The 25,293-nt window shown below is 42.0% G+C and overlaps 2 protein-coding genes across 4 annotated transcripts in view; both read left to right on the top strand.

Annotated features, from left to right (window-relative positions):
* The first annotated feature begins 7,276 nt into the window (after positions 1 to 7,276).
* LOC135489848 (mitotic apparatus protein p62-like) lies at positions 7,277 to 11,074 on the top strand. 2 transcript variants are annotated; one of them, XM_064775427.1, is made up of 9 exons: positions 7,277 to 7,453; positions 7,873 to 7,970; positions 8,167 to 8,289; positions 8,566 to 8,662; positions 9,023 to 9,171; positions 9,347 to 9,498; positions 9,831 to 9,915; positions 10,191 to 10,262; positions 10,605 to 11,074. In XM_064775427.1, exons 1-9 carry the CDS (start codon positions 7,420 to 7,422, stop codon positions 10,650 to 10,652), a joined length of 858 nt encoding a protein of 285 aa, XP_064631497.1. In that variant the 5' UTR covers positions 7,277 to 7,419; the 3' UTR covers positions 10,653 to 11,074. The 2 variants fall into 2 exon arrangements, with proteins under 2 accessions (XP_064631497.1, XP_064631498.1); XM_064775428.1 differs by having other exon boundaries at positions 7,280 to 7,453; positions 9,903 to 9,915; positions 10,605 to 11,072.
* Positions 11,075 to 15,210: 4,136 nt separating this feature from the next.
* LOC135489850 (fibroblast growth factor 17-like) overlaps positions 15,211 to 25,293 on the top strand; it is a 66,202-nt gene continuing 56,119 nt past the window's right edge. For both annotated transcript variants that reach the window (XM_064775439.1, XM_064775437.1), the window contains exon 1: positions 15,211 to 15,806. In XM_064775439.1, the coding sequence (XP_064631509.1) occupies positions 15,772 to 15,806 (35 nt within the window). In that variant the 5' untranslated portion in view covers positions 15,211 to 15,771. The remainder of the gene's footprint in view (positions 15,807 to 25,293) is intronic.

The following is a 25,293-nucleotide window of genomic DNA, read 5'->3' as shown; positions in this document are numbered from 1 at the left end:
AAGAAATAGTTGTTGGCGCCGATGATGTGAGCAATATGTCGGATTTCCGCTCCACCCGTGAGATTTGCTCTGGTCACTTCATGAGCACATTGAACTGCTGGTGAACCGTGCTCTCAGTGAATATGTACCGGCTACCGCTCTCTCCGATTGGCGTTAGAAGTAGGAACTAGATATGATTGGACCAGCAGTAGATATACGTCAACGACTGGCTATCCCTTTAACCATCCAGCTAGACACCAGTGGTTTTCAATATCCTCCGCCTCTCGATATGTCGAAGGAGTATAAAAAGCCTGAAGCTCAGGATAACCTTTGACTAATTCTGATTGGAAAAGTCACGGTACGACACTAATACTTTTTTGCCCCAATGAATCCTCGAAAATACCAGATGCCGATTCGAACCATCATCGGTAGTACTCGAATGCCCGGAATCAGTATGTGCTTCAGTTTGAAAAGATTGGGTGCTGGGTATGATAATGATAACGATGAAAATGTTGACATCTGCACATGGATGATTAGAAAACAAGATACGGAAGAAGAAAAAAGAAAAAAACTGGGCCAGATTCACCGGGAGTCGAACCCGTGACCAGCCGATCCACAGTCAAACACTCTTAGCGCTGAACCGTAAAGGCTTCAACGGTGAAATGGAGATTTTATTCGCATGTTATATGCGGTATGCAAACGAGCGCGCCGCAATTGTGAGAAGGTCGCGCAGGTGGCAAAGTGATTTGCCGAAATAGTTCCAAATTATCGTATATCTCGATAGTTGTACAGATTTTTCTCAGCATATCGTATTTATATACCTCATTGATATAAAACATTATCTTTGCAGTTGATTTAACCTTTGAATCGCCTTTTTTTAAAAGTTTTTGAAAATCGAGGTCAGCAGGGTCAGAGTCAATCTATTTCAAAAGACTCGGGAGGGTCAAAAGAAATAGTTGTTGGCGACGATGATGTGAGCAATATGTCAGATTTCCGATCCACCCGTGAGATTTGCTCTCGTCACTTCACGAGCACATTGAACTGCTAGTGAACCGTGCTCTCAGTGAATATGTACCGACTACCGCTCTCTCCGATTGGCGTTAGAAGTAGGAACTAGATATGATTGGACCAGCAGTAGATATACGTCAACGACTGGCTATCCCTTTAACCATCCAGCTAGACACCAGTAGTTTTCAATATCCCTCGCCTCTCGATATGTCGAAGGTGTATAAAAAGCCTGAAGCTCAGGATACCCTTTGACTAATTCTGATTGGAAAAGTCACGGTCCGACACTAATAGTTTTTTGCCCCAAAGAATCCTCGAAAATACCAGATGCCGATTCGAACCATCATCGGTAGTACTCGAATGCCCGGAATCAGTATGTGCTTCAGTTTGAAAAGATTGGGTGCCGGGTATGATAATGATAACGATGAAAATGTTGACATCTGCACATGGATGATTAGAAAACAAGATACGGAAGAAGAAAAAAGAAAAAAACTGGGCCAGATTCACCGGGAATCGAACCCGTGACCAGCCGATCCACAGTCAAACACTCTTAGCGCTGAACCGTAAAGGCTTCAACGGTGAAATGGAGATTTTATTCGCCTCTTATATGCGGTATGCAAACGAGCGCGCCGCAATTGTGAGAAGGTCGCGCAGGTGGCAAAGTGATTTGCCGAAATAGTTCCAAATTATCGTATATCTCGATAGTTGTACAGATTTTTCTCAGCATATCGTATTTATATACCTCATTGATATAAAACATTATCTTTGCAGTTGATTTAACCTTTGAATCGCCTTTTTTTAAAGTTTTTGAAAATCGAGGTCAGCAGGGTCAGAGTCAATCTATTTCAAAAGACTCGGGCAGGGTCAAAAGAAATAGTTGTTGGCGACGATGATGTGAGCAATATGTCGGATTTCCGCTCCACCCGTGAGATTTGCTCTAGTCACTTCAAGAGCACATTGAACTGCTGGTGAACCGTGCTCTCAGTGAATATGTACCGGCTACCGCTCTCTCCGATTGGCGTTAGAAGTAGGAACTAGATATGATTGGACCAGCAGTAGATATACGTCAACGACTGGCTATCCCTTTTACCATCCAGCTAGACACCAGTGGTTTTCAATATCCTCCGCCTCTCGATATGTCGAAGGAGTATAAAAAGCCTGAAGCTCAGGATACCCTTTTACTTATTCTGATTGGAAAAGTCACGGTACGACACTTAATACTTTTTTGCCCCAATGAATCCTCGAAAATACCAGATGCCGATTCGAACCATCATCGGTAGTACTTGAATGCCCGGAATCAGTATGCGCTTTAGTTTGAAAAGATTGGGTGCTGGGTATGATAATGATAACGATGAAAATGTTGACATCTGCACATGGATGATTAGAAAACAAGATACGGAAGAAGAAAAAAGAAAAAAACTGGGCCAGATTCACCGGGAGTCGAACCCGTGACCAGCCGATCCATAGTCAAACACGCTTAGCGCTGAACCGTAAGGGTTCAACGGTGAAATGGAGATTTTATTCGCCTCTTATATGCGGTATGCAAACGAGCGCGCCGCAATTGTGAGAAGGTCGCGCAGGTGGCAAAGTGATTTGCCGAAATAGTTCCAAATTATCGTATATCTCGATAGTTGTACAGATTTTTCTCAGCATATCGTATTTATATACCTCATTGATATAAAACATTATCTTTGCAGTTGATTTAACCTTTGAATCGCCTTTTTTTAAAGTTTTTGAAAATCGAGGTCAGCAGGGTCAGAGTCAATCTATTTCAAAAGACTCGGGAGGGTCAAAAGAAATAGTTGTTGGCGACGATGATGTGAGCAATATGTCAGATTTCCGATCCACCCGTGAGATTTGCTCTCGTCACTTCACGAGCACATTGAACTGCTAGTGAACCGTGATCTCAGTGAATATGTACCGGATACCGCTCTCTCCGATTGGCGTTAGAAGTAGGAACTAGATATGATTGGACCAGCAGTAGATATATGTCAACGACTGGCTATCCCTTTAACCATCCAGCTAGACACCAGTGGTTTTCAATATCCTCCGCCTCTCGATATGTCGAAGGAGTATAAAAAGCCTGAAGCTCAGGATACCCTTTGACTAATTCTGATTGGAAAAGTCACGGTACGACACTTAATACTTTTTTGCCCCAATGAATCCGCGAAAATACCAGATGCCGATTCGAACCATCATCGGTAGTACTTGAATGCCCGGAATCAGTATGTGCTTCAGTTTGAAAAGATTGGGTGCTGGGTATGATAATGATAACGATGAAAATGTTGACATCTGCACATGGATGATTAGAAAACAAGATACGGAAGAAGAAAAAAGAAAAAAACTGGGCCAGAATCACCGGGAGTCGAACCCGTGACCAGCCGATCCACAGTCAAACACTCTTAGCGCTGAAACGTAAAGGCTTCAACGGTGAAATGGAGATTTTATTCGCCTCTTATATGCGGTATGCAAACGAGCGCGCCGCAATTGTGAGAAGGTCGCGCAGGTGGCAAAGTGATTTGCCGAAATAGTTCCAAATTATCGTATATCTCGATAGTTATACAGATTTTTCTCAGCATATCGTATTTATATACCTCATTGATATAAAACATTATCTTTGCAGTTGATTTAACCTTTGAATCGCCTTTTTTTAAAGTTTTTGAAAATCGAGGTCAGCAGGGTCAGAGTCAATCTATTTCAAAAGACTCGGGAGGGTCAAAAGAAATAGTTGTTGGCGACGATGATGTGAGCAATATGTCAGATTTCCGATCCACCCGTGAGATTTGCTTTCGTCACTTCACGAGCACATTGAACTGCTAGTGAACCGTGCTCTCAGTGAATATGTACCGGCTACCGCTCTCTCCGATTGGCGTTAGAAGTAGGAACTAGATATGATTGGACCAGCAGTAGATATTCGTCAACGACTGGCTATCCCTTTAACCATCCAGCTAGACACCAGTGGTTTTCAATATCCCTCGCCTCTCGATATGTCGAAGGAGTATAAAAAGCCTGAAGCTCAGGATACCCTTTGACTAATTCTGATTGGAAAAGTCACGGTCCGACACTAATACTTTTTTGCCCCAATGAATCCTCGAAAATACCAGATGCCGATTCGAACCATCATCGGTAGTACTCGAATGCCCGGAATCAGTATGTGCTTCAGTTTGAAAAGATTGGGTGCCGGGTATGATAATGATAACGATGAAAATGTTGACATCTGCACATGGATGATTAGAAAACAAGATACGGAAGAAGAAAAAAGAAAAAAAAGGGCCAGATTCAACGGGAATCGAACCCGTGACCAGCCGATCCACAGTCAAACACTCTTAGCGCTGAACCGTAAAGGCTTTCATGGTGAAATGGAGATTTTATTCGCCTCTTATATGCGGTATGCAAACGAGCGCGCCGCAATTGTGAGAAGGTCGCGCAGGTGGCAAAGTGATTTGCCGAAATAGTTCCAAATTATCGTATATCTCGATAGTTGTACAGATTTTTCTCAGCATATCGTATTTATATACCTCATTGATATAAAACATTATCTTTGCAGTTGATTTAACCTTTGAATCGCCTTTTTTTTAAAGTTTTTGAAAATCGAGGTCAGCAGGGTCAGAGTCAATGCCCGGAATCAGTATGTGCTTCAGTTTGAAAAGATTGGGTGCTGGGTATGATAATGATAACGATGAAAATGTTTATATATCATTGATATAAAACATTATCTTTGCAGTTGATTTAACCTTTGAATTGCCTTTTTAAAAAGTTTGTGAAAATCGAGGTCAGCAGGGTCAGAGTCAATCTATTTCAAAAGACTCGGGCAGGGTCAAAAGAAATAGTTGTTGGCGCCGATGATGTGAGCAATATGTCGGATTTCCGCTCCACCCGTGAGATTTGCTCTAGTCACTTCACGAGCACATTGAACTGCTAGTGAACCGTGCTCTCAGTGAATATGTACCGGCTACCGCTCTCTCCGATTGGCGTTAGAAGTAGGAACTAGATATGATTGGACCAGCAGTAGATATACGTCAACGACTGGCTATCCCTTTAACCATCCAGCTAGACACCAGTGGTTTTCAATATCCTCCGCCTCTCGATATGTCGAAGGAGTATAAAAAGCCTGAAGCTCAGGATACCCTTTGACTAATTCTGATTGGAAAAGTCACGGTCCGACACTAATACTTTTTTGCCCCAATGAATCCTCGAAAATACCAGATGCCGATTCGAACCATCATCGGTAGTACTCGAATGCCCGGAATCAGTATGTGCTTCAGTTTGAAAAGATTGGGTGCCGGGTATGATAATGATAACGATGAAAATGTTGACATCTGCACATGGATGATTAGAAAACAAGATACGGAAGAAGAAAAAAAACTGGGCCAGATTCACCGGGAATCGAACCCGTGACCAGCCGATCCACAGTCAAACACTCTTAGCGCTGAACCGTAAAGGCTTTCATGGTGAAATGGAGATTTTATTCGCCTCTTATATGCGGTATGCAAACGAGCGCGCCGCAATTGTGAGAAGGTCGCACAGGTGGCAAAGTGATTTGCCGAAATAGTTCCAAGTTATCGTATATCTCGATAGTTGTACAGATTTTTCTGCACATATCGTATTTATAAACCTCAGTGATATAAAAGATTATCTTTGCAGTTGCTTCAATCTTTGAATGGCCTTTTTTAAAAAGCATTTAAAAATCGACGTCACCAGGGTCAGAGTCAGTCAGTCAATCGATTGCTTTGGAAGACTCCGGCAGCGAAATTTTTTTCTGCAGGATACTTCTGCCATAGTGTACATCTGACAGCCAATCAGAATTCAAGGCAAGCACGTGTCTTTGTTGACATCATCTTTCCACATGGCGCAATAATGTCAACAATGCCACGTGTTCTGATAATCTTGGAAAGAACAAGTTAGCAAATGGTTAGAGGAGTATATTAGCTAAAATATATTTATTTGCAGTATCTTAACATGTATTTTCATTGTCGTCAATGTCGAGTGGAGTGTATTTATTGGACTTGTCTGTTAAAGGCGCACTGTGCTCGGCAAAATAGCCGAGGTTGAATGTTTATCTGTCAACCGTGTAACTAGTTCTGCTGTATATGCATAGGTGGCGCCACCATTCAATTTATTTTGTTTGCTTGTCAAAATGTGTTTTATACAATGGCCCTTCAACAATGTTCAAACTACCAAAATAGGCCTGATACCTTCAACAAACAGCAGACATCGGATACACTGTCCCTTTAATAATTATCAACATTGGCAACACTGTCAGTGTCACTGCCCCTTAAAATTTCACAAATCGCGAGACATCGGATACACTGTCCCTTTAATAATTATCAACATTGGCAACACTGTCAGTGTCACTACCCCTTAAAATTTCACAAATCAATGCATGCACTGCAATGTAGTGATCAGATCAGCTGATGCCTCTTTTGTACGCATAATATCATCAATTTTACAATGAATCTGTGCAATTCATTCCTAAACACTACGACACAAACCTTGAGTTGAGCATAATTGGGGTCAGACAATGAACTATTGTCACATTCACAGTTGAAGTGGCACTCGGCATGCGACTCGGTATCGTCCATTGTATTTGCATTATCATGCATAAATAAACAGTGTGACGTCAAAGATCGCGCCAATTGTGATTGGCTGTCAGATGTACACTGTGGCAGAAGTATCCTGCAGAAAAAAATTTCGCACTCCGGCAGGGTCAAAAGAAATAGTTGTTTGCGCCGATGATGTCTCAATATGGCGGATTTCCGCTCCACCCGTGAGATTTGCTCTCGTCACGTCATGAGCACATTGAGGTTGCACTGGGGTGCCATTACCACATTCAGATAGCCAAATGCATCTAGTTTCTTTGTTTGATGTGTTTTGTTTACACTTTACATACAGTGTATACATACGTAACCATTACACTCACTACGTTGTGTGAGTGATAAATATGAAAACATAACAAGTGGATGATAGAGTATCTTGGGGCGTGGGGGCTCCCCTATTCAACAGTTGTGTAAGTTCACTAGAGCTTGCACTTCACATATGAATCAAAGATTACCCGACAGGAATAACCACTTTCAAATTTGGTGATTGCGTCAATTGAGATTACATTATTGTATAATAAGTTATCCCTATTTTCTTACATCAATAAATGAAATGGGAAAGCTTGTCGAATGGAAAAGTTGTTTATCAGGCGTAACGCTGAAATTACGACGGGCATTACATAAGCTGGTCACAACCACTGCGAACACACAAAAGACAGGACAGGCAGTGCAGACACCGACGGACATTACAAAAGATCAGGTGGCAAGGGTTGCGGTCACATAATAGGCCTACTAAAGCACACACAGACCTCCACGTTGTCACGCTCTTTCTATTCCGTCTCTCGTGGAAGGAACAAGCACACCATTCCGCCCGCTCCCTTTTCAATCCTAAAAAAAAATGGACGCTGCTTCTGCAAGGGAATATTTCTGGGGTGAGGTTGCTGTTATTTCACTTCTCTACCCAAATCTATCTGTCCTGTTTGGAGTAATTTTTTCTCGTCCGTATTAGGAATACATGACACTCCCCAAATCAACACCTGCTCCATATGAACGCTGCGTTTTTCTGGGGTAGGTTGTTGATATGGTGTCTTTCTTGGGGTATGAATGGTCCTTTCCGGAGATCCAAAGCACGTGGTCCTAACATTGGGAAATTTTTCCCTACACAAATTTGACTTCCCTCTTTAAGGGCCTCGCATTTGAGTGCCTACAAAATGACACCAACTATAAGCTGCAGACTTGTGTTGCAAAGGGCATTCTCAACGATCAGTAAAACCGTCTGATGCGAACACTGCTTGTCGGCTCATGTTCGAGATCACAGTAGTGCTCTTATTCAAATTGTCTTTACTCTTAGGTTGTACTCTGACTGAAGAAAAACCATCCGCAGAATGGACGTTCGAAGAAGAAGATGAAGACCGAGACTTCTTTTCACACACATTATTCCTAAAAAGTGTACGTGTAGCTCTTGTTCATTTCCGAGTCCAGTAATACCAGCCGAACGGCTCCTGGTCGATTTCACAATATCCGACCATAACATTTTAAAGCTGACTACTGAAAACTTGTTCGTGAGCCGTCGCGACTTTGAATAGCACCGTCTCTTTAATGTCTCTTTAATGATATTATGACAATTTGAAAGATTCCTTTGCAGGCCGTCCTAGGTGCTGGTGCCAAAACAGGGGACGTGAATCTCATCGAAGTGGAGACGAAGAATTTTAAAGACACGGAAATAAAACAACCCATAGCATCACTGACGGCAGGACAAAACAATATGGTAGGTTGGCCTTTCTCCCACTATAAGTATACGATGGGTTGAAAACACCTCTTGATTATTCTGACAGGCGTCTTTGCGGAGTCCTCGTTGTTGATCAAGACGACTTCATTTCCACGACGAAGAAGCAAAGGCGTGGTTTCAGGAGGCAAACCAAGACTTGTCATCGAAACAAAGTGACTGTTCAGCTCGCTCAAAGGAAACTATTTTATGTAAGAATGTTTACGATCGTGAGACGAGGCGTCGCCTATGGACACATAACTTGCTCCCTTTTTTCAGTGCCTACTCGATATCAGTTTCGACCATCGGGTGCCAGTTAAGTTCACTTTAAAAACTGGAGCAGGACCAGTGTCAATTGCTGCACAGCATTTAGTAGGTGAGTTGCTGGTCAAGTCCTTAATGACTTTTGCACCTGGTCTGTAAAGACCATCGTTCTGTGACCAAATCGGTCCGGAGCCGTCAAGCAGCGCTCTCAACTGAAATGTTACATGTAAAGATTCCTGGTAGTTGGCAGTATCTCCCATGGGTGTGGTTCGTCGGTTGGGCTAAACTTTAGAATCCCCGATCGGAAATGACGTAGTTTGATCGCATTCAACTATAAATCCATTGAACAGTGGTGCTTGGTCAGTCAACCGATTACCTTTTTTTGGGGTGTGATCGGGGATTGTAAACTCGTTCCCCAGATTTGTTAATCTGTCGTTTTAGTTGAGTGATTACGCAACAGTTTCGTTTTTAGAGTTCCCGGATGAGAGCGATGAGTTCGGCGCCGACGAGACGGGTACGGAGCAGGAGGACACGGAAGTTGACGAGGAGGAGGTTGCGGCGCTGGAATCCTCCAAGAAACGAAAAGCTTCCCAAGCACTTAAGAATGGAGTGAAGTCCAAGGTACATATTGGTAAATTTGCAAATTTTTTAAAGAACTAATGCCATTTAAGGTTTCGTTGACACAGTTATAGTCGTCAGATAAGATGGTCATCACCATTCTTTGGAAAGCCCTGACCAATGGGAACCTGTATGATCGTCATCCAAGTGTTCATTTGGCTCGCATTTCGTTTTCAAGCGTGGCAAGATGGAGGATGACAAAGACGAATCGATGGAGGCGGACGAGGATGATGAAGAGGACGAAGAAGATGACGAAGAGGATATGAGTGAGGATGATGAGGATATGTCAGAGTATGACGAAGAAGAGGTGGAATCGAGTCCAGATGTCAAGTGAGTAAAAACTCGAAGTCGTATACCCTGTTCAAGCTTTTCCTAAACTCCCGAGACAGTCCATTTGTCATCCTAATCATACTTCCTTCATAGGGAAGGACGGAACCGATTCACTGCGTCCGGAGTGTAACTTTCCTTAGCTGTTTCAATTTGTCGATATTTATGTGTAGTCGCGGGTACCTCAGGAGGACCTGAGAAGTTTAAGTCTTCTCATTCCAATACCGTCCTCTGGTTGCAACCTGGACTGAAGACTAGAGAACTAGTACATATTCGGCGATGATGATGATGGACTTGAGAACTCCGCAAATTCTACTCTACTAATTATGCTTCAGAAGGTCAACCATGTATATCACCATCACTGTCGAGCCAGCTAAACGTGATATTTCTTTTTCGTCCATTTGCAGGAAGGCGAAGAAGGTTGGTATGCTTTTTAATACCTTTAGATGTTGTGTTCGCAAAACGGCTTCAAAATGCTAGACTCTATTGCGTCATCCTAATTAGCAGGCCGGTCCACTGCGTCCCGAGCGCAGGGCATGCTTGATTACACCATGCGCCAGAATGTCAATGACGGCGATTTTAAATTGGTGAATGCACACAGAGAACTTTTATTTATTTATCAAAGCTTTTCAACTTTTGATAATAAATAAAAAAGATGTTTTAAAACAGGTAAACGGTTGTATTTTTGTTTTCAGGGAAAGAACGTTAAGAATGGTCCGACGAAGGCTGTCAAAGGAAAAAAGAATGAAGCGACGAAGAAGGGCAAGGTGGGAATTAAATGTGATACTGCCTTATAACACACGGGGACAATCTAGTTCCTATTAATGCCAACAGGTGCTACAAATATTTGCCGGTGTAAGAATGACACAATGTCCCCTAGAAAAAGTGTCCGATTATTCCATGATTACTCAAGAGGAGGCCATGACCATCAATTGCTCAGAGATTAAAGCGCAAAGTAGAATCCTTTGTTCCCCGGACATTCTATCCTGGGACATGTCAAAGTTCTGCACGTGTGTATAGAGGGATTTTAGCCCAAAGTCCGGAATAGAACGATTATCTTGGGGTAAATCTGATTTTACGAATATCATTCTTGTACTTCGTCCTTTCAGGCAAGCCCCGCCGTAAAGAAAGGTGGCAAGAAGCTGAAGGGAAAGTAAACCAAGAAAAGCAAGGGAGTTACGTCCAGTCTCCATGGAAGGACAACAATTGGAAGCTTATCTTTAGTGATATGGAATCGATTGAAACAATGAACTATTAATTTTGAACAGAAGAATTCCACTAGCTGACAGGGCTCGGTGAATCAAAACAACTTGATCACAAAGTAGGCGTTATCTTGAACTTGCAATTACCCAACTGCATTACGATGCTCCTCTATTTCTCTGTGTAGCAAATTCAGTCTGAATGTTGTGAAGTTTAGAATTTCGTTTGAATTAAAAAGTTGACAAAAATCCCAACTGTGTGGATTGAAAAGTCGGAAACAAATCCAAACTGCATGAAAATGTGCTTTTCTTATGTGCATGTTTGTGCTCTAGTTCTTGGATCTAAATAAACTGTTTTTGAAGTTGAAAATGATTTTGTTGTCATATTGCTTCCGTTAGATGTAGGGATGCTTACGAGCCTTCGTTTGAGGGACCTTTTTTTGTTATACCAGTGGTTTTCAATATGATCAGCTTGGGACTAGTGTCTCTATAGACCATATCTTAATCCATCGTCGTACGATTTGGGAATGACACTTTTTCCGGGGAGGGGGGGGTTAAAGTCTGCCACTCCGGGATCGGCAATTGAGATGGGCCAGACACATGTAGTGTGCTTGGTATTTAGGCCTGCTGCATAACTGAAGTCTGAGGTAAATTTGTGAATGAACCCCGCAAAAGGCGGGATGGGCAACTTGTTTTTCGTTGTCTGGGCTTCATTTACGATGGAACCTTACTCCCAGCTGCACGCAACTTTCTACAACGAGTCTATCCAAGTCGGCTTGAAATGGGAACCAAAGAAGAGTTATACCAACAGCTGAAGTACCTGTTCGTCTACAATGGTCTGAAGAAGAATTAAAGAGCAAAAAACAACCTGTTCGCCAAAGAAATAACCATTGCGCCGCAATGATAGCAAAGAAGTACCGATATATCAAAGCGGTACATATCCTTCATGTCTCGGACAGCGCTAGATATCGGTACCGAATCCACCGTATTTTCACTAAACGAAAAATTGAGTGAAACAAAAGCAAGAAAATGTTCACGACTCCCTTACTGGTCAAGAATAACGTTCACCATTTGTTTCTGGCATACCAGCTTCTTTGTCGACGACACGGCAAGAACAAACATCAACATGCGCCCGATCCATGGGAGATGTTCCGTACGTATCTGCACACGGGCGTGGTGAGTCCCCTCGCAAAAGCGTTTCACTGGTAATGCCCGACCCTTTTCTGTGAATTCCGGTGGTAAGCCAAAAGCTGCTTCAACAAGATATACCACCCACCAAGCTAATCATAGTTAACGAACTACAATCAATTGTTAATTATCACGGAATAATTGCGGTCAAGGCCCCGTCTCTCTGAAATAAACAGACACGGGTTACTAATACGTTTAACCCGGACGTAGAGTTTCAAAGGCGGCAAAAACCTCTGCCTCACCAATAAAACATCGCCATTTACCAAGAAGAAATTTCTCCTACCATGTATTGAAGGAACTTCGTAAGGTTTTTGCAATCATAGAAAGAGAAAGTTGTTTTGCACATCATAAATTTTCTTAGAAAGCAGCTTCGAGTCACTGAATTGTACCTAGTAGATCAGACTTCGTGACAAACCGTTTACAGGGAAGTAGTAAGTCACTAGCAAAGAAAAGATCATGTAACTGCAAAAGGTAAACTCGTGTGGAGTTCGATGTTTGTTTTAGTGCAATAAAGCATTGTCATTCCGCCAACCCGTCAGCAAATCCGTTTTGTTTCATTCGTAAGCCTGAGCAAATCTAGGATATTCGTCATCGTTGACCGTATCATTTGAATCAATTTCGTCACAACATGTTTCAACGATGGCAATATTTGTCAAATCATCCGTCAGCTTCTGAATTGGTCATTGGACATTTCCTCATTTCCGGTAAACATTGACGCATCGCCTTTTCGGTGACTCAACCTCTGCACCGATTACATAAAGATCTCATTGTGATCAGGCAAGCGGTGCCCGATTCACGAATTTCATGCAACAGAAACGGGGAACCTCTCCGTAACAGGGAACCTTTCTGTCTTACATGTATCAGCCAATCAGGAGCACTAAATCCTGCATCACCATGGTATAGTCCTCATAATTCATCCAATCACGAGGGGTTATAGAATGTACTTCGGTTCTTCAGGCTGCTGTACACAAATCTCGTTGTTCAGCCTTCTGTTGAGTAATGCGATGATCCACCGCCAGTCTTACACATTACCCAGCGCATCGTTCCGTCCCGCATCGCTTCCGACACAAACTCGGCGATTGGAGATCAGCAGCACGTTTAGTTTTGGCGTGTCGTTCGCGTATCGCTCCCCTGAAGTTCCCAACAGAGTTTCTCCGGAACCGATGCCGGTGAATCAACCTGAAACTGAAAGGGTGTTTGTTGCTTATTGTTTGTTACATTCTGTGTTATGGACCAGAAAGAGTGTTTGCTGCATATTGTTTGTTAGCTACAGTAATTGTATAATGACAAAGGTGAGATTGGGTAAACGATGCAACAGGTGTAGACCTGCAGCCCACAGCCGTTAGTTATGCGCCTCGAGAACGCGGAAAGGCAAATTACACCACCTAGCCTATACCTGAACGAAAGTAATTAGAGACATCCACCACCCAATCTACTGAAATGACAAGAAGTTAACACTAAGCTTTCGGTTTTTGTACGCTGAAGATATTGCTTGCTTTTTTGCTTACTAAACTTCAGAACCTGCCACGCCCACTTATAGAATTCGATGCACCCCACGATGTTTGCGGTATCCTTGTGATATGACGTTTCTTTAGACCTTCGTAGACGTGGACATATTCCATCATGTATTCTGTCCGCATACCGTCACACAACGTTATACCATCAGCGCCAGAGCGTCCCAAGTAACGTGTAAGTAGAAAAGCAGACGATAGATGAATGGCGTAGGTGAGATGAAACCAGGAATAAGGAAGGGCACATTTAAGCGGTCTACAGAGTGAGTCAGTGGAAAGGTTTAACCATGGCTGTCGACCACATTGAATGCTAAGTAATATCAATAGATAATGCCTGCTATAATGGTGCTTGCACTCGAAGTGTTGCGAGTGGACAGTCAAGACATTCTCATAATGCAAGATTGTTCAGAGCTTTGCCTTGCCAGGTGAACCAACGGTTTTCGTGGCTCCGTCGGCGACTAAGGATACTACCAAATGCGGTTTGTGGACGAACTCGCAGTGGTGTTTCAGTTATCAGACCCCAACTTTCTTTTTTTAACTTAGTTTATGTTATCATTGCTTCCATGTTTCCCCATCACTGAAGTAGTTCTCGTCTCTACCATAGCTTGTAGATCGGTAAACTTTATATCCGTGGATGATGAAATGAATCCAGCAGACACCAACGATGTTCTTGAATCGTAACAAGTGTAAACATGTTGAAGTAAATCAATAGCAGATAAGGCGCAATATCAAATGGCTACCTGATTGGGCAGAGCGACCATTAATAGTTCGTTATCGTCGGAACGTACATCGAAACCGTTTTTCTTGCCGTTACGCTACTTCATGTATCTGTGGCCATTCCCCCGGCCTGTGTTGAAGAGATTCAGAAGAGCACTGAAAGGGAGATAGTGACGCGTTTTTCTGTTTTCTCTGGCTGTCTATTGCATGGAACCATTGAAATATTGGAGCAACCACTGATGTCACACCGCCAGTATGTACAGTAATCATCAATTCATTGATAAATTCATTCGTCTTGAATCCAACTAGTTTTTATGACCACCTATCCAGCTATTTCTGATGGATAAGTATTGCTTGTTTCTTCACGTTCTTACCTGATGTTACCACTACTGTTTGACATGCTTCTTCCGGTTACCCACCCAAGAGAAAGATTAACCCTTGAGGTGAATAGAGGATTGGTGGCTATAGTGAGAGAGTGAAACAAGCAACTTACGAACGAGGAGAATCCCCTCCCTTCAGTGTCGCATACGTGGGAGTGGGCCATGAGGACATTGCCATCTGTCTTCTCACGGGAAGTAGCGAGATCGGACGTAGACAACATCAGTTTGGACAATATTGGAACTGTAGATGATATCCAGTAATGGTAACTGGTCTTACGAAGGCAGCAATACGAATCTTGAGTGACGAAGACGGTGACATCATGATGGAATTGATGTAAGACGGGTTGAAAAGAGGCAATGGGATATGCCTTCGTCCAAGCGCATTGTATCTCTGACATTTTTCACTTTTGATAAGGTTGGCTGGTGTAAAAAAAGAATGATTCCCCTTCATCACCATCTTGACCCTCAATGTGTTGACATTGCTAAACTTCCGGACAACGCGCGTCGAGGCCACTGAGGCAATACCGCTGGAAGTTCTTCATGATAACTGCTTCCTGTGACGATTACGAGAACAGGCCGAAGGTGTCCTGCGAGCCATCTACTCCATCGACCCAGTTAAATGGCCCAGTCGTATTCCAGGCATTTATTCATTCGGAAGGTCAAGTGATCGGTGGGATCGATAATTACTATTGTATATATATATATGACAACACTGGCGGCTGTGACGTCACTGTACACAGCTGTCTGGTCCCTGGACGAGATAGTTGCTGATTGGCTAGCGGTCTCTAAAGTGAGATATTGCTGGTACTAGCAACAGACGATTTCAACTTTCAGTCATAATCTTGGGTTTTGAGGGAATACTAGTGATTGTGATATTGCAATCTTAATTACGGAACCGCGCGGAGGATAAATCTTAAGAGAGCCACGTCTCAATAGAAAACTTCAATATAGCTGTGTTATTAATGCCGCTGTGACATATTGATCTGACTGCAGTTAATAACTAGCTATATCACGGTGCAAACATACATTTTCATGTCAAAGTTATATCTGCGTTATTCTACACATCGGAGGAGTTCTAGTGGCCGGGTGCACTCAGGGTGGTTTTATTCTCATGAAAATAACGAGTTCTATCTGTCCTTGAACTGACAAGCTGTTAAGACTCTTGTGATATTAATTCAAGTTTGTTTTTCTCCCAAGACCAAAGTGAGTAGGAGTTGATGTCCTGCCCAATGTGAGCGCGATCAGAGCACAGTGGATTACTATTAGTGCAATGTGGAGTCAATGATTCTATTCAGTCTACATGTTGAACGACGAAGGTAAGACGATTTTTCACTTAAGGTGCTTTGATGCGACTTTCATCGTACATGATGCTAATCATGAAGGACAGCAGTAACATGTTTAGCAACATTGACCAACGTGAATCTCAACGAAATGTAAATGGTACAAGATGACTGAAATGTAAATTAAACTGACCTACGTAGGCAAAATGCATGCCACTTGGTTAACGAAAACGCGAAAAAATGAGTTTTTTCCCTTTACATTGCTCCCTTTTTTTCAGAATACTGTTAAAAGATATCAAATAATGGAGAGATTCAAACGAAAATGATTTTCTCGTAATCTTATTTTGACCAAAATGTCAGTCACTGCCATTTGCGTGACCTGCTAATAGGCCAGGATAGTTTCTCTCGGCAGCTTTTTACCATATGACCCTGATAACTCCCAAAGCTTCATTGCCTCATTCCACTTATTTGTGATGAGGGGGCGGGGATATTTTCATCACAAATGATTGTTATGAACGAAGCCTAATGATGAGTTCCCAATAAATCGTCGTGTTTATTTTTCCCTTCCGGTACTCTGCGGATTTCATCAATCAAGGCTTTTCCGTCGCAACCTTGTTGGTTGCTTCTAGACGCATTCCAGTGTGGCCTCAAACGATTAGATCTATTAGGGTATCGTGAAATTAGCAATTCTAAACTATAAAAGATAGTTCGCCAAACAGATTAAAAGACGAGAAAGCTACATCCTGTATTCATCACTTCCCATTTCGCAATGGTTGCGTCAAAGCCTTAAATAAGCATGGAATGCCCTTAACATATTCCATATTCTGCTGTATTTCTGTGTGTGGCCTCTGAGTCAATATAAGTAAACTAAATAAGGACAACAGCACCAAGAAAGTTTCATTTGTATATTACTAACTTCCGCAAATTTCGCAACCATGCAATGTTTCATTTAGCTTTTAATAGCAATGATAGAGTATTCTATGTTTAACTGGCTTTCATGTGTGGCCCTAAGTCAAGTTGGTGAAAGCCACAGGCCTGACGGGCTTGTCTCTTGCAGGTAAAGCTACGAAATGTTGAGTAGGCAATTTTCTGCTGTTTGTTTCTCACTTCCCGAGGTGTTGGCTAATATGTTTCTGAGTTCAGTTGCTAATTGTTAACCGAGGGAGACCTGTTTTGTGCGATTGGACGAGAAGTATCATCAATAGCTTTGCGGTTATCCGTCCTGGTTACGATATCTACAGGTTGGTCTACAGATGGAATATCGGTAGGTTACCGGTTACTTCATATAAAACTGATTGGCTGATAGTTATTTGGCAGCCATCTTGAATTTGGGTAGCCATCTTGGAATTGGTGGCCCAAAATTATAAGCTTACATGTATTACAAATAGTACGACTGTACTCAATGGAATGGATGCAGTTCCTCAGACAGGTTGCATTTTTGTTTTACCACATCACACCATGGCCTTCTGTTTCATATTGTAATCCAAATCATTATCTTGCAATCAATACTTAATGCTTCGTGTCTGAATCCGTGCAAGCTGTCAAATAAAATGACACAAAAATCGATGTTAAGAAATTATGACATAATTAAGGAAAACAATCGAAGCGAGAAAGTACATGCATGGCCACTCTAGCTGCCCGCTCTCAATATTGAATAATGTATACCAAAGATAAACGGGATCATAGTGGTTTGCAGAAGGTGTATTTTTCGGACAAACCTCAGTGAGAGATGGTGATTCGTAATGTTTTTTTAATCACATCTTCCACGATGCAAAGGTCATCATTTTATAGTTGGATAATACCGAGTGCATGTTAAGCGTATAACTATTAAACTTTCAAATTGTCAATTGATTGCTTTTTAAAGACGTGCTGACATTGGGTCAGCTCACTGGATCACTCTTGAGAGTTATTCTCACTTTTTGAAGTGTTACAACAATACAAATGTCTTTATCGAGTTGAATCTTATGAACACATGTGGTGGACCATGAAAACAAATATTGAAATAAGAAAGAGGAATTTGACTTTTTTTCTTGCAGATCGTTTCGTAAATCGCCAAGAAAGTGTATCTCCACTTACTTTGTTTGTTCGACCTTCATAACTTTGGAACATTCCTGACTTGTTTTGGTGAAGGTTTTGGGTTGACTCAAGAAAACGCTAAAGCATGTGGTTGGACTTCGAATCAAGGGTTTTCACAACCGAAAAATATGATTGAATGTTGCACCTTTAGACTCGATAGCAGTGGAACCTCGATTCGATGAGAGTAGCACCTCCACTCGACAAGAGTAGCACCTTTTTTCGACGAGAGAAGCACCTCTACCTGATGAAAGTAGCACCTCTGCTCGATGGGAGTTGCACCTTTATTCGATGAGAGTAGCACTTCTATTCAAAGAGAGTATAGTCTCTCTATGTTGTTTATTGGATTCTTGTAAATCCTCGCCTGTAACTTTCATCAAATAAGCCGACATCTTAAAAATCACTTAATACAAAGAGCTGAGAAATGTAAATGTTCAGACATCAGTGTCGGCTGATGACGAAGCGGAAGATACCTGGCGTCTTCAAATGTAAAAATACCACCTACCGCGTTATTGTCTACGACAGTGTTAATAGACATTGTTTCAACATTCCCCTGCAGTTGTAACGTCTTGTCTAAAGGCCTTCTCACCTTTGGTTGCATATTCAGGCCTAGGTGATGCAGACTCCTGTCATGTTTATGCATAATTGATAGTCAGTAACAGTGGTTTGAGACAAGAGCTATCTCTTCCTCTTTTTCTTCAGACAATGATTTATACATGACTGTTTATATTGTGTATAATTTTAGATCGTTTACCCCTGGTTGAGAGCTTTATGATAGGTCCAGTTTGATGGAAATGTAACCTTCGCGTATTCCTTCATTAATGTCATACCGGTGCGTTAGCCGAAGCACCCCTGGACACAAAGATAATGGAAAACCTGTATAGTGAACAACGACACATCCCGAACAGACTCACATGGTGAAAGTGTCAATGACTGACTTGTCGGAAGCTGCAAAAGATAGCGGAGTACCGTTACGAGATCGGATGACGTGAACAACATCAGTCCTGAAGAAGTCATTGTGGACAATAGTGCAACCGTAGACAATCTCCAGTACATATGGCGTACAAAACGTCGTCGTTCTTAGTTCTTCGTAAGGGTTGCCAAACCTGCCTATTGGCCGTATTCTGGCCACAAGGTTATGACCATTTTGATAAAGGGCAGCCTTTACATGGCTTTGTTTCCAAATTATACTTCTGATATACCGATCTCTGATTCTTAACCTCAGATAAACATGGCTTATCCAAGTAACATTAGATCACCGTAATCTCATTTTCTTCTGCGTGATATACAAATTCGATAGTCACACATCCATAATCATATGATTAAGGATAGGTATGATAATCCTGTCATGGAACATAAAGCACATTACATGACATTAACTACACTAATTTGTTGTCTTTTTGTCACATTAGGCCTTAATTTGATTGTATGGCTTAGAATCAACCTTCTTCTTCTGGATATTTGAAATTGTGGGTAACCATTCTTAGCTTTCTTGCAAACGAATAGAAATTCCAACATGCGGACAAATAATCTATACCGGTGAGACAAGATAAGCATTGCAATCATTGTAAATTCCATATCTAGTTAAGTTTACTCGCTTTTAGTGGCCCGCCCGATATATTGAAATCGTCCAAGAATTCTCGCCCCAATTATTTTAAAGTTTAATGATATACAATGATATCTCATTGTCGTATACCATATGCGATTCAAATGTTGTCAAAGTGAAAGGTCACGGCCATTGCAACCGGAAGCTGGAACAACGAAACACCGCCCAACCGGAAAAATGCATTGTATCGGCAATTGGTATAATAAGCACGTTTCGAAAGTTTGCAATGTCTATAAAGGTCATACTGTCATAGTGATTGTCATAAAGTCAGGCTTATGATTTATCAAATTCTAAGGGTTGATAATGATGACAAAAAGTACTTGTTTTAACCATGAGTTGAGCAGCATTTTACCTCAAAAGGTAGGGTATCCCGGAGGGAACTTGCGTTCTCAGAGCGAGATGGTCGAGGCCCATCGTCCAGAACTATTGTTTCCTTATTTAGAAAGCGTATACCAATATGACATCATGATATTGAGTCAGCAAGCAAGTATCGGCGTCCAAGACATCCAGTATGTAACTATACATAACTCTTGGGAAATAGTTATACGTAAAGATTTTTAAATATTCATAAGACACTCCGCTACTCATTCATTCTTTCACAGCCAGCTAATTGCTTTAAGAGAAACAACGCGGCAGAGCAAATTGAACAACATTGCTCTTTAACCTTATTTAGATGGAATGGTGGAGAAGGAATGCCGTAATCGATATTGATTTATATAAGTTCAGGTGCAAATCACTTGAGAAATACTCAATTAAGATCTTTAAATCAGAGCTACGAGCTGGTCCACTTGGCACTGAGCTACCTGGAGCTACCTTGAACACAAACTTTAACTCGGAGACTGCGCAGCTGGTGATTTGTTTGCACAATTTGGGTCACATTGAAATACAAATACAAAACTTTCAAATGTCAGACGAAGAAAAAAAAACGAGTCTCAAGGCTTCGCTACTGACGTAGGAAACCGATCCCATTAGACAAACTGAGGTGATTTAACAACAAACAAGATAAGATGCTCTCCTGAATTGCCCCTCGTTGGTTTGTGCGAGGAAATCAGCTTACACCGTTTGGGCCACACTGGGACCAATCTTTCGCGATGATTTATCATTGCATGATATAGTAACACCCAATGACCAGTTATACGCATATCATCGCATTGCCGCATATAGCCAGTAAATCACTAAGCCGTAATTAGCCTGTCATGAGAGGAGTCAGTGTACTAGTCCATAACAGTCCACCATTGATCTATCATCTGCTCAACCAATCTGTTTCACGACATTCTTGCACCATTTGATGGAATGTTATCATCTTGAAACAAAGTGCTGTTTCGTTTTCTGAGTAAGGCCTAGTTGTTCGTAACAAGGCTTGTCATGAACGCTGGCGTCAACTCAACTCGACGTTATCTGTGACAATTACGTCCAAACGCCATGTTAACTTAAGCAACTTGTCAAAACTTGTTCTGGAGCAAAACCTATACTGGACCGAATCGCGATATCTTGCTCTCATTTTCCTCCCGGAAGATTCTCCATCCGATGGTGATAGTGCCTTTTGTTTTATGTAGTGGAAATGTAATGCTTGTTTTTGTCCCTTGGGGCCACCCTGTCTTGCCATCTTTCTAGACTCATTTCACACCACGGAGCGATATATCGATTCGTCCTTTCAAATTGCTTTGGGACTAAAGAGCGCGGTGCCAGAGATTCCTACTTGTAGACACTGGAGTCAAAACTAATTAAAAGTTGTATAGGAGGACGAGCACTATCAGTAGTACATCATACGTACGCCAAGTCATAAGAATAGGCCAATCAATGTGAAGTCACAAGTCAACAGATATCTAGAATATCAAATTTGCTTGAATTCGTGTGTTTCGTTGCCATATGAAGAGTACTTCGTTTCTGTGGTTTCGGGGCTATCACTTTTACAGTAGGGCCTACGCGAAGAAATATGTTAAATTACAGAGAAGTGCATATTTTCTTGCGAAAAGGGGTGAATGCGACAGTGATGGTGAAACCTTCGCTTACTCATAACAAGAACGATCGAAATATTGGATATCCGCCTCCGAATTCCTGAGGTTATTTATAATGATCTTTATCTTAACAAACTCAAAATTGAGTTAATTTAATAACTGATGTCCAATAGGTTACGTATACAAAGTTTTTGTTGAATTAGTGAAGTACTCAGTGTATCCTTAGATACAATTGGTGCTCCTGCTGTGGTTAAATGCAATTTCTCAAATTTCATAATATATTCTAACTACATGTAATTGTAATTTCATACTGTCTTCAGCAACATACTATTCCTGCTGTATGCCCACAGAAGCTATCGATTCTGCTTCGTAAAAACATTACCTGTACGAAATTGGCCTTTCGTAGCCTCAAAGGTGGCCATGCACGTATCCTACCTTTTGAATCACAGGATACTCCGGGCCAGAACAGTTTTGGACACTTACCAACAATCGGGTGCCACTCACTCCAACATTCATTGGATTATCTCGTGGCTTCCTGATAAATACAAAATGTCAACGACCACTCGCCATCAGTTATTTTCGTCGGGCATTTGCTGCCTGAGGACAGACGTCGCGTGAAACTTTGCAATGTGGCTAGCACTAAAATACGACTGGAAACAGCTTCTATATATGGCTGAAATAAATGGCGAACGTGTGTTGTTGCTAGATAGCCCGAAGTAGTTTTCGTAGCATTAAGATAAATGCTGATTGGTGCGTGGGCAGGGTTGAAGTCTGACATCAGCAGCTCGCGATCGGATGCGTGGACTCGATATGACACTGTGACTGGAACACTTCAGTCACGTGATTTGTCTCGTGGTTTCCCTTTCTGTCGGTTCAGCCCAATCAGAAACCCTCAATTCCGCTTCGTCGGTACAGTCATCATAACTGAACCAATCTAGCAAGGTCGTCATTTTGGTTGCCAATCAGGAACACTCGATCCTGTTGTATCGGGGCAGGTTTCGAACTGACTTGGTTACAATTTCGCGGTGACTCCTGTGAGTTTCTTGCTTCAGGAACGGATCGAGTGTCATCATACATCATACGCTATTGGAATATTTTTGAAACTGGACGAGGTGACACCTTTGTCAATTTTTCATTGGATGTTTGGCAAATTCAACTCAAGCACCATACACTCTAAGCCTGAAGCATTTTTCTTATGGCGCCCGGTGGCTTTTTCTGAATTTTGGCGTCAAATGCAGCAAAGGCTTTTGCACTAAGTTATGCCCAAACAGTATGAGTATGCAATTCGTGAATAAAGCATTCCGATGCACAAGTGGTTGTAAGGTCAGAATATCATACTCGAACTGTCAAATATCAAAGTATAGATCAATATGTTCAAAAATACCAATACATTCCGCGAATGTATAGAGCTTGTTGTAAAGTCAATTGCCATTACTTGATCCTGGGTCGACTTGCAAATACCTATGGTGGACATGCACATCATACGGGACCTCTAAATATCTGTCTGGCTTGGCAATGTTGACAGTAACCTCGGCTGACGATATCAGTTGACTGGTCGAGTGCTTGTCGGTACGATATCACGGCTTGTGAGACATAATCTTCGACATTCCTTGCGTCTGCCGGGCACATCATTGGAGCCTAGTGGATGATACTCCCGGGCTCGATTAGGAAAGAACCTAGCTAAGACTTCATCCGAGAAGGTGACCACATGGTCATCGTTGTCGTAGGCATCATGAACCTCTTCTGGTCGTTAGCCTTTTTCAACCAAAGGTTTGAGATGATCTTATACTTGCCTTTACGTCACTGTATCTGTTATAACGAGGGGATCAATGCTGGCGGGAGGCTTGGTAATAAATGGTCCATATTGATTGGACTGGCTTGGTCTGTCGAAGAAAAGGCACCCTATTGATCAAGCCGTTGGTTCTGTCTTCAGATGTGTTATCTAAGATACGATGTAACATCTCGCATCTTGTCGAAGTTTTAATGATGTACTGTCTGATGGATAGTTGAACTTCTAAGTCAGAACGTATTGCGCATAATGGGGAAGTACGAAGTTGGAAGAGGGGGGTATCTCTGGTATGTTACCGGTTTTCAAGCAGGTTTGTATAAAACAGCAGATTAACAGCTGGAAGCCATGACAGACTTTCTGTACCCACAGTTGTTCTGTATCCCCGATTGATCTTTGGTCCATTCTCTCTTCTTGCGACCAGAGTCGTTCCACCTGAGGTCGAACACGTTATGATGGTGTAATCGGACCTAAGGTGCCCTACCTCTGTTATTCAGCGGTATGGAGGTCGATAGTCTCACATGGATCGAAGTAATCAATGATGAAGAGACAATTACTCTAATGCAAAACAGATAATTACACTATTTGAGATGAGATGATTGAAAAATTGAGATGATCTTATGGAAAGTCGATGCTTAATTAGAAGTGAAGTTTCCAGTTCCTTCTGGGAATTGAGGTTATTCACCATACATTGACAGAAATTGAATATGGATGATCGTCGATGATGCACTTGCAGTCACGTTTTTGGTTTGAAATGGACCGTGTGGCGGTTAACTGCGTCCATGTGGCGACCGTTCTGATGCGGTACAGATGTGTCTTTGAATCCTTGAAACCAAATTGATTAAATTTACCTATGATTTGATACAGTTTTAGTCTAAATACGTCGTGAACTATTTTATTTGAATATGACCTACATTCCAGTTGTAGAATAAAGTGTACTTTGAACACTTAAAGAAAACAGGAAACTAATCAGTTAACCTGCAGCCATGCACTTCTTGATATAAGATTTAATGAAATTACTCCAGAAATTGTATAAAGATACAATGTACAATGTATGATCAACATTGTACTATACAGTTGTGTACTTCCGGTCTGACCTTAGAGTACCATGCTGGTTACTCTTAAAGTCTGCCCTTCCCCGCTATACTAATCCGGGTCGCCCATAAACTCTTCGCATATTGTGTGGGATGAATGTCCAAAGTTGGTGGATGTCAAGCAGCAAATAAGCTCGTAATCTTCAGTCACATCAGGAATGATTGTAAGATGCCAAGATATATCTACTTAATTCTGGTCACAAAGTGGCATAACCTTTTCTTATGTATACTCTGAGATTTTGCGGACTTAATCTCGTTTGGATCCTAAATCCGCGAGTCGCCACGGTCCCCATTTACACCCACATCTACTCGAACAGGCTAACCAGCACATGCCAACGGTAAGCTTTCAACTGGTCAGTATCGGACAAGAATACTTTATTAGTCCATAGCGACCGCTAGCTATCAACATAATTCATCTTGGCCATCGGTTATAAACTATTTAGCGCATTGTGTAATGGTACATTTAGCTGATAATTTGATTAATGGAGTTATATTAGTTCGCTGTTTATCACATTGATTGGTCAGAACACAGTTGTACAAATTGCTAGTGACATTTATTTGATGTCTTGGGATCTTAGCGTGAAGAGAGTGTGTGGGGGCTGATGCTATCACGTACGGTGGCTTTGTCCCGTGCTAGTGACATTTGTCGACTGTGTCGATGCAAGCAAGTTGGCTTTGTCCCTGGCTAATGACGTTCGTCCAGTCGGCTGATGCTATCCAGTAACTTTAGTTTAGTCACTGGCTGGTGACGCTGGTTGGCTGGGCTCATGCCGTCTGGTGGGATGTCTTTGGCCGTGTCCAGCGACGCCGGACGTCGATCGTTTTAGCATGGCGCTTGCTGGTCGAATACGGAAATCGTTAAACTTTTGATTTGTTCGAGCGGTGTAGTTGAGATGGCGCTGTTAATAATTCAAGTGAGCAAGCTTTGTGAGTTCTCTGTAGAATAGGCCTAGTTCTCGGTTATTCCTGGAACATGGAAGGTCGCCGAACCAGTAAGGGTTCCTGC

Source organism: Lineus longissimus, chromosome 6 (assembly GCF_910592395.1).
Source record: "Lineus longissimus chromosome 6, tnLinLong1.2, whole genome shotgun sequence".
Taxonomy (NCBI): Eukaryota; Metazoa; Nemertea; class Pilidiophora; order Heteronemertea; family Lineidae; genus Lineus; species Lineus longissimus.
The sequence above is the reverse complement of the archived record's forward strand: the minus strand, read 5'-3'. Positions and strand labels throughout refer to the sequence as shown.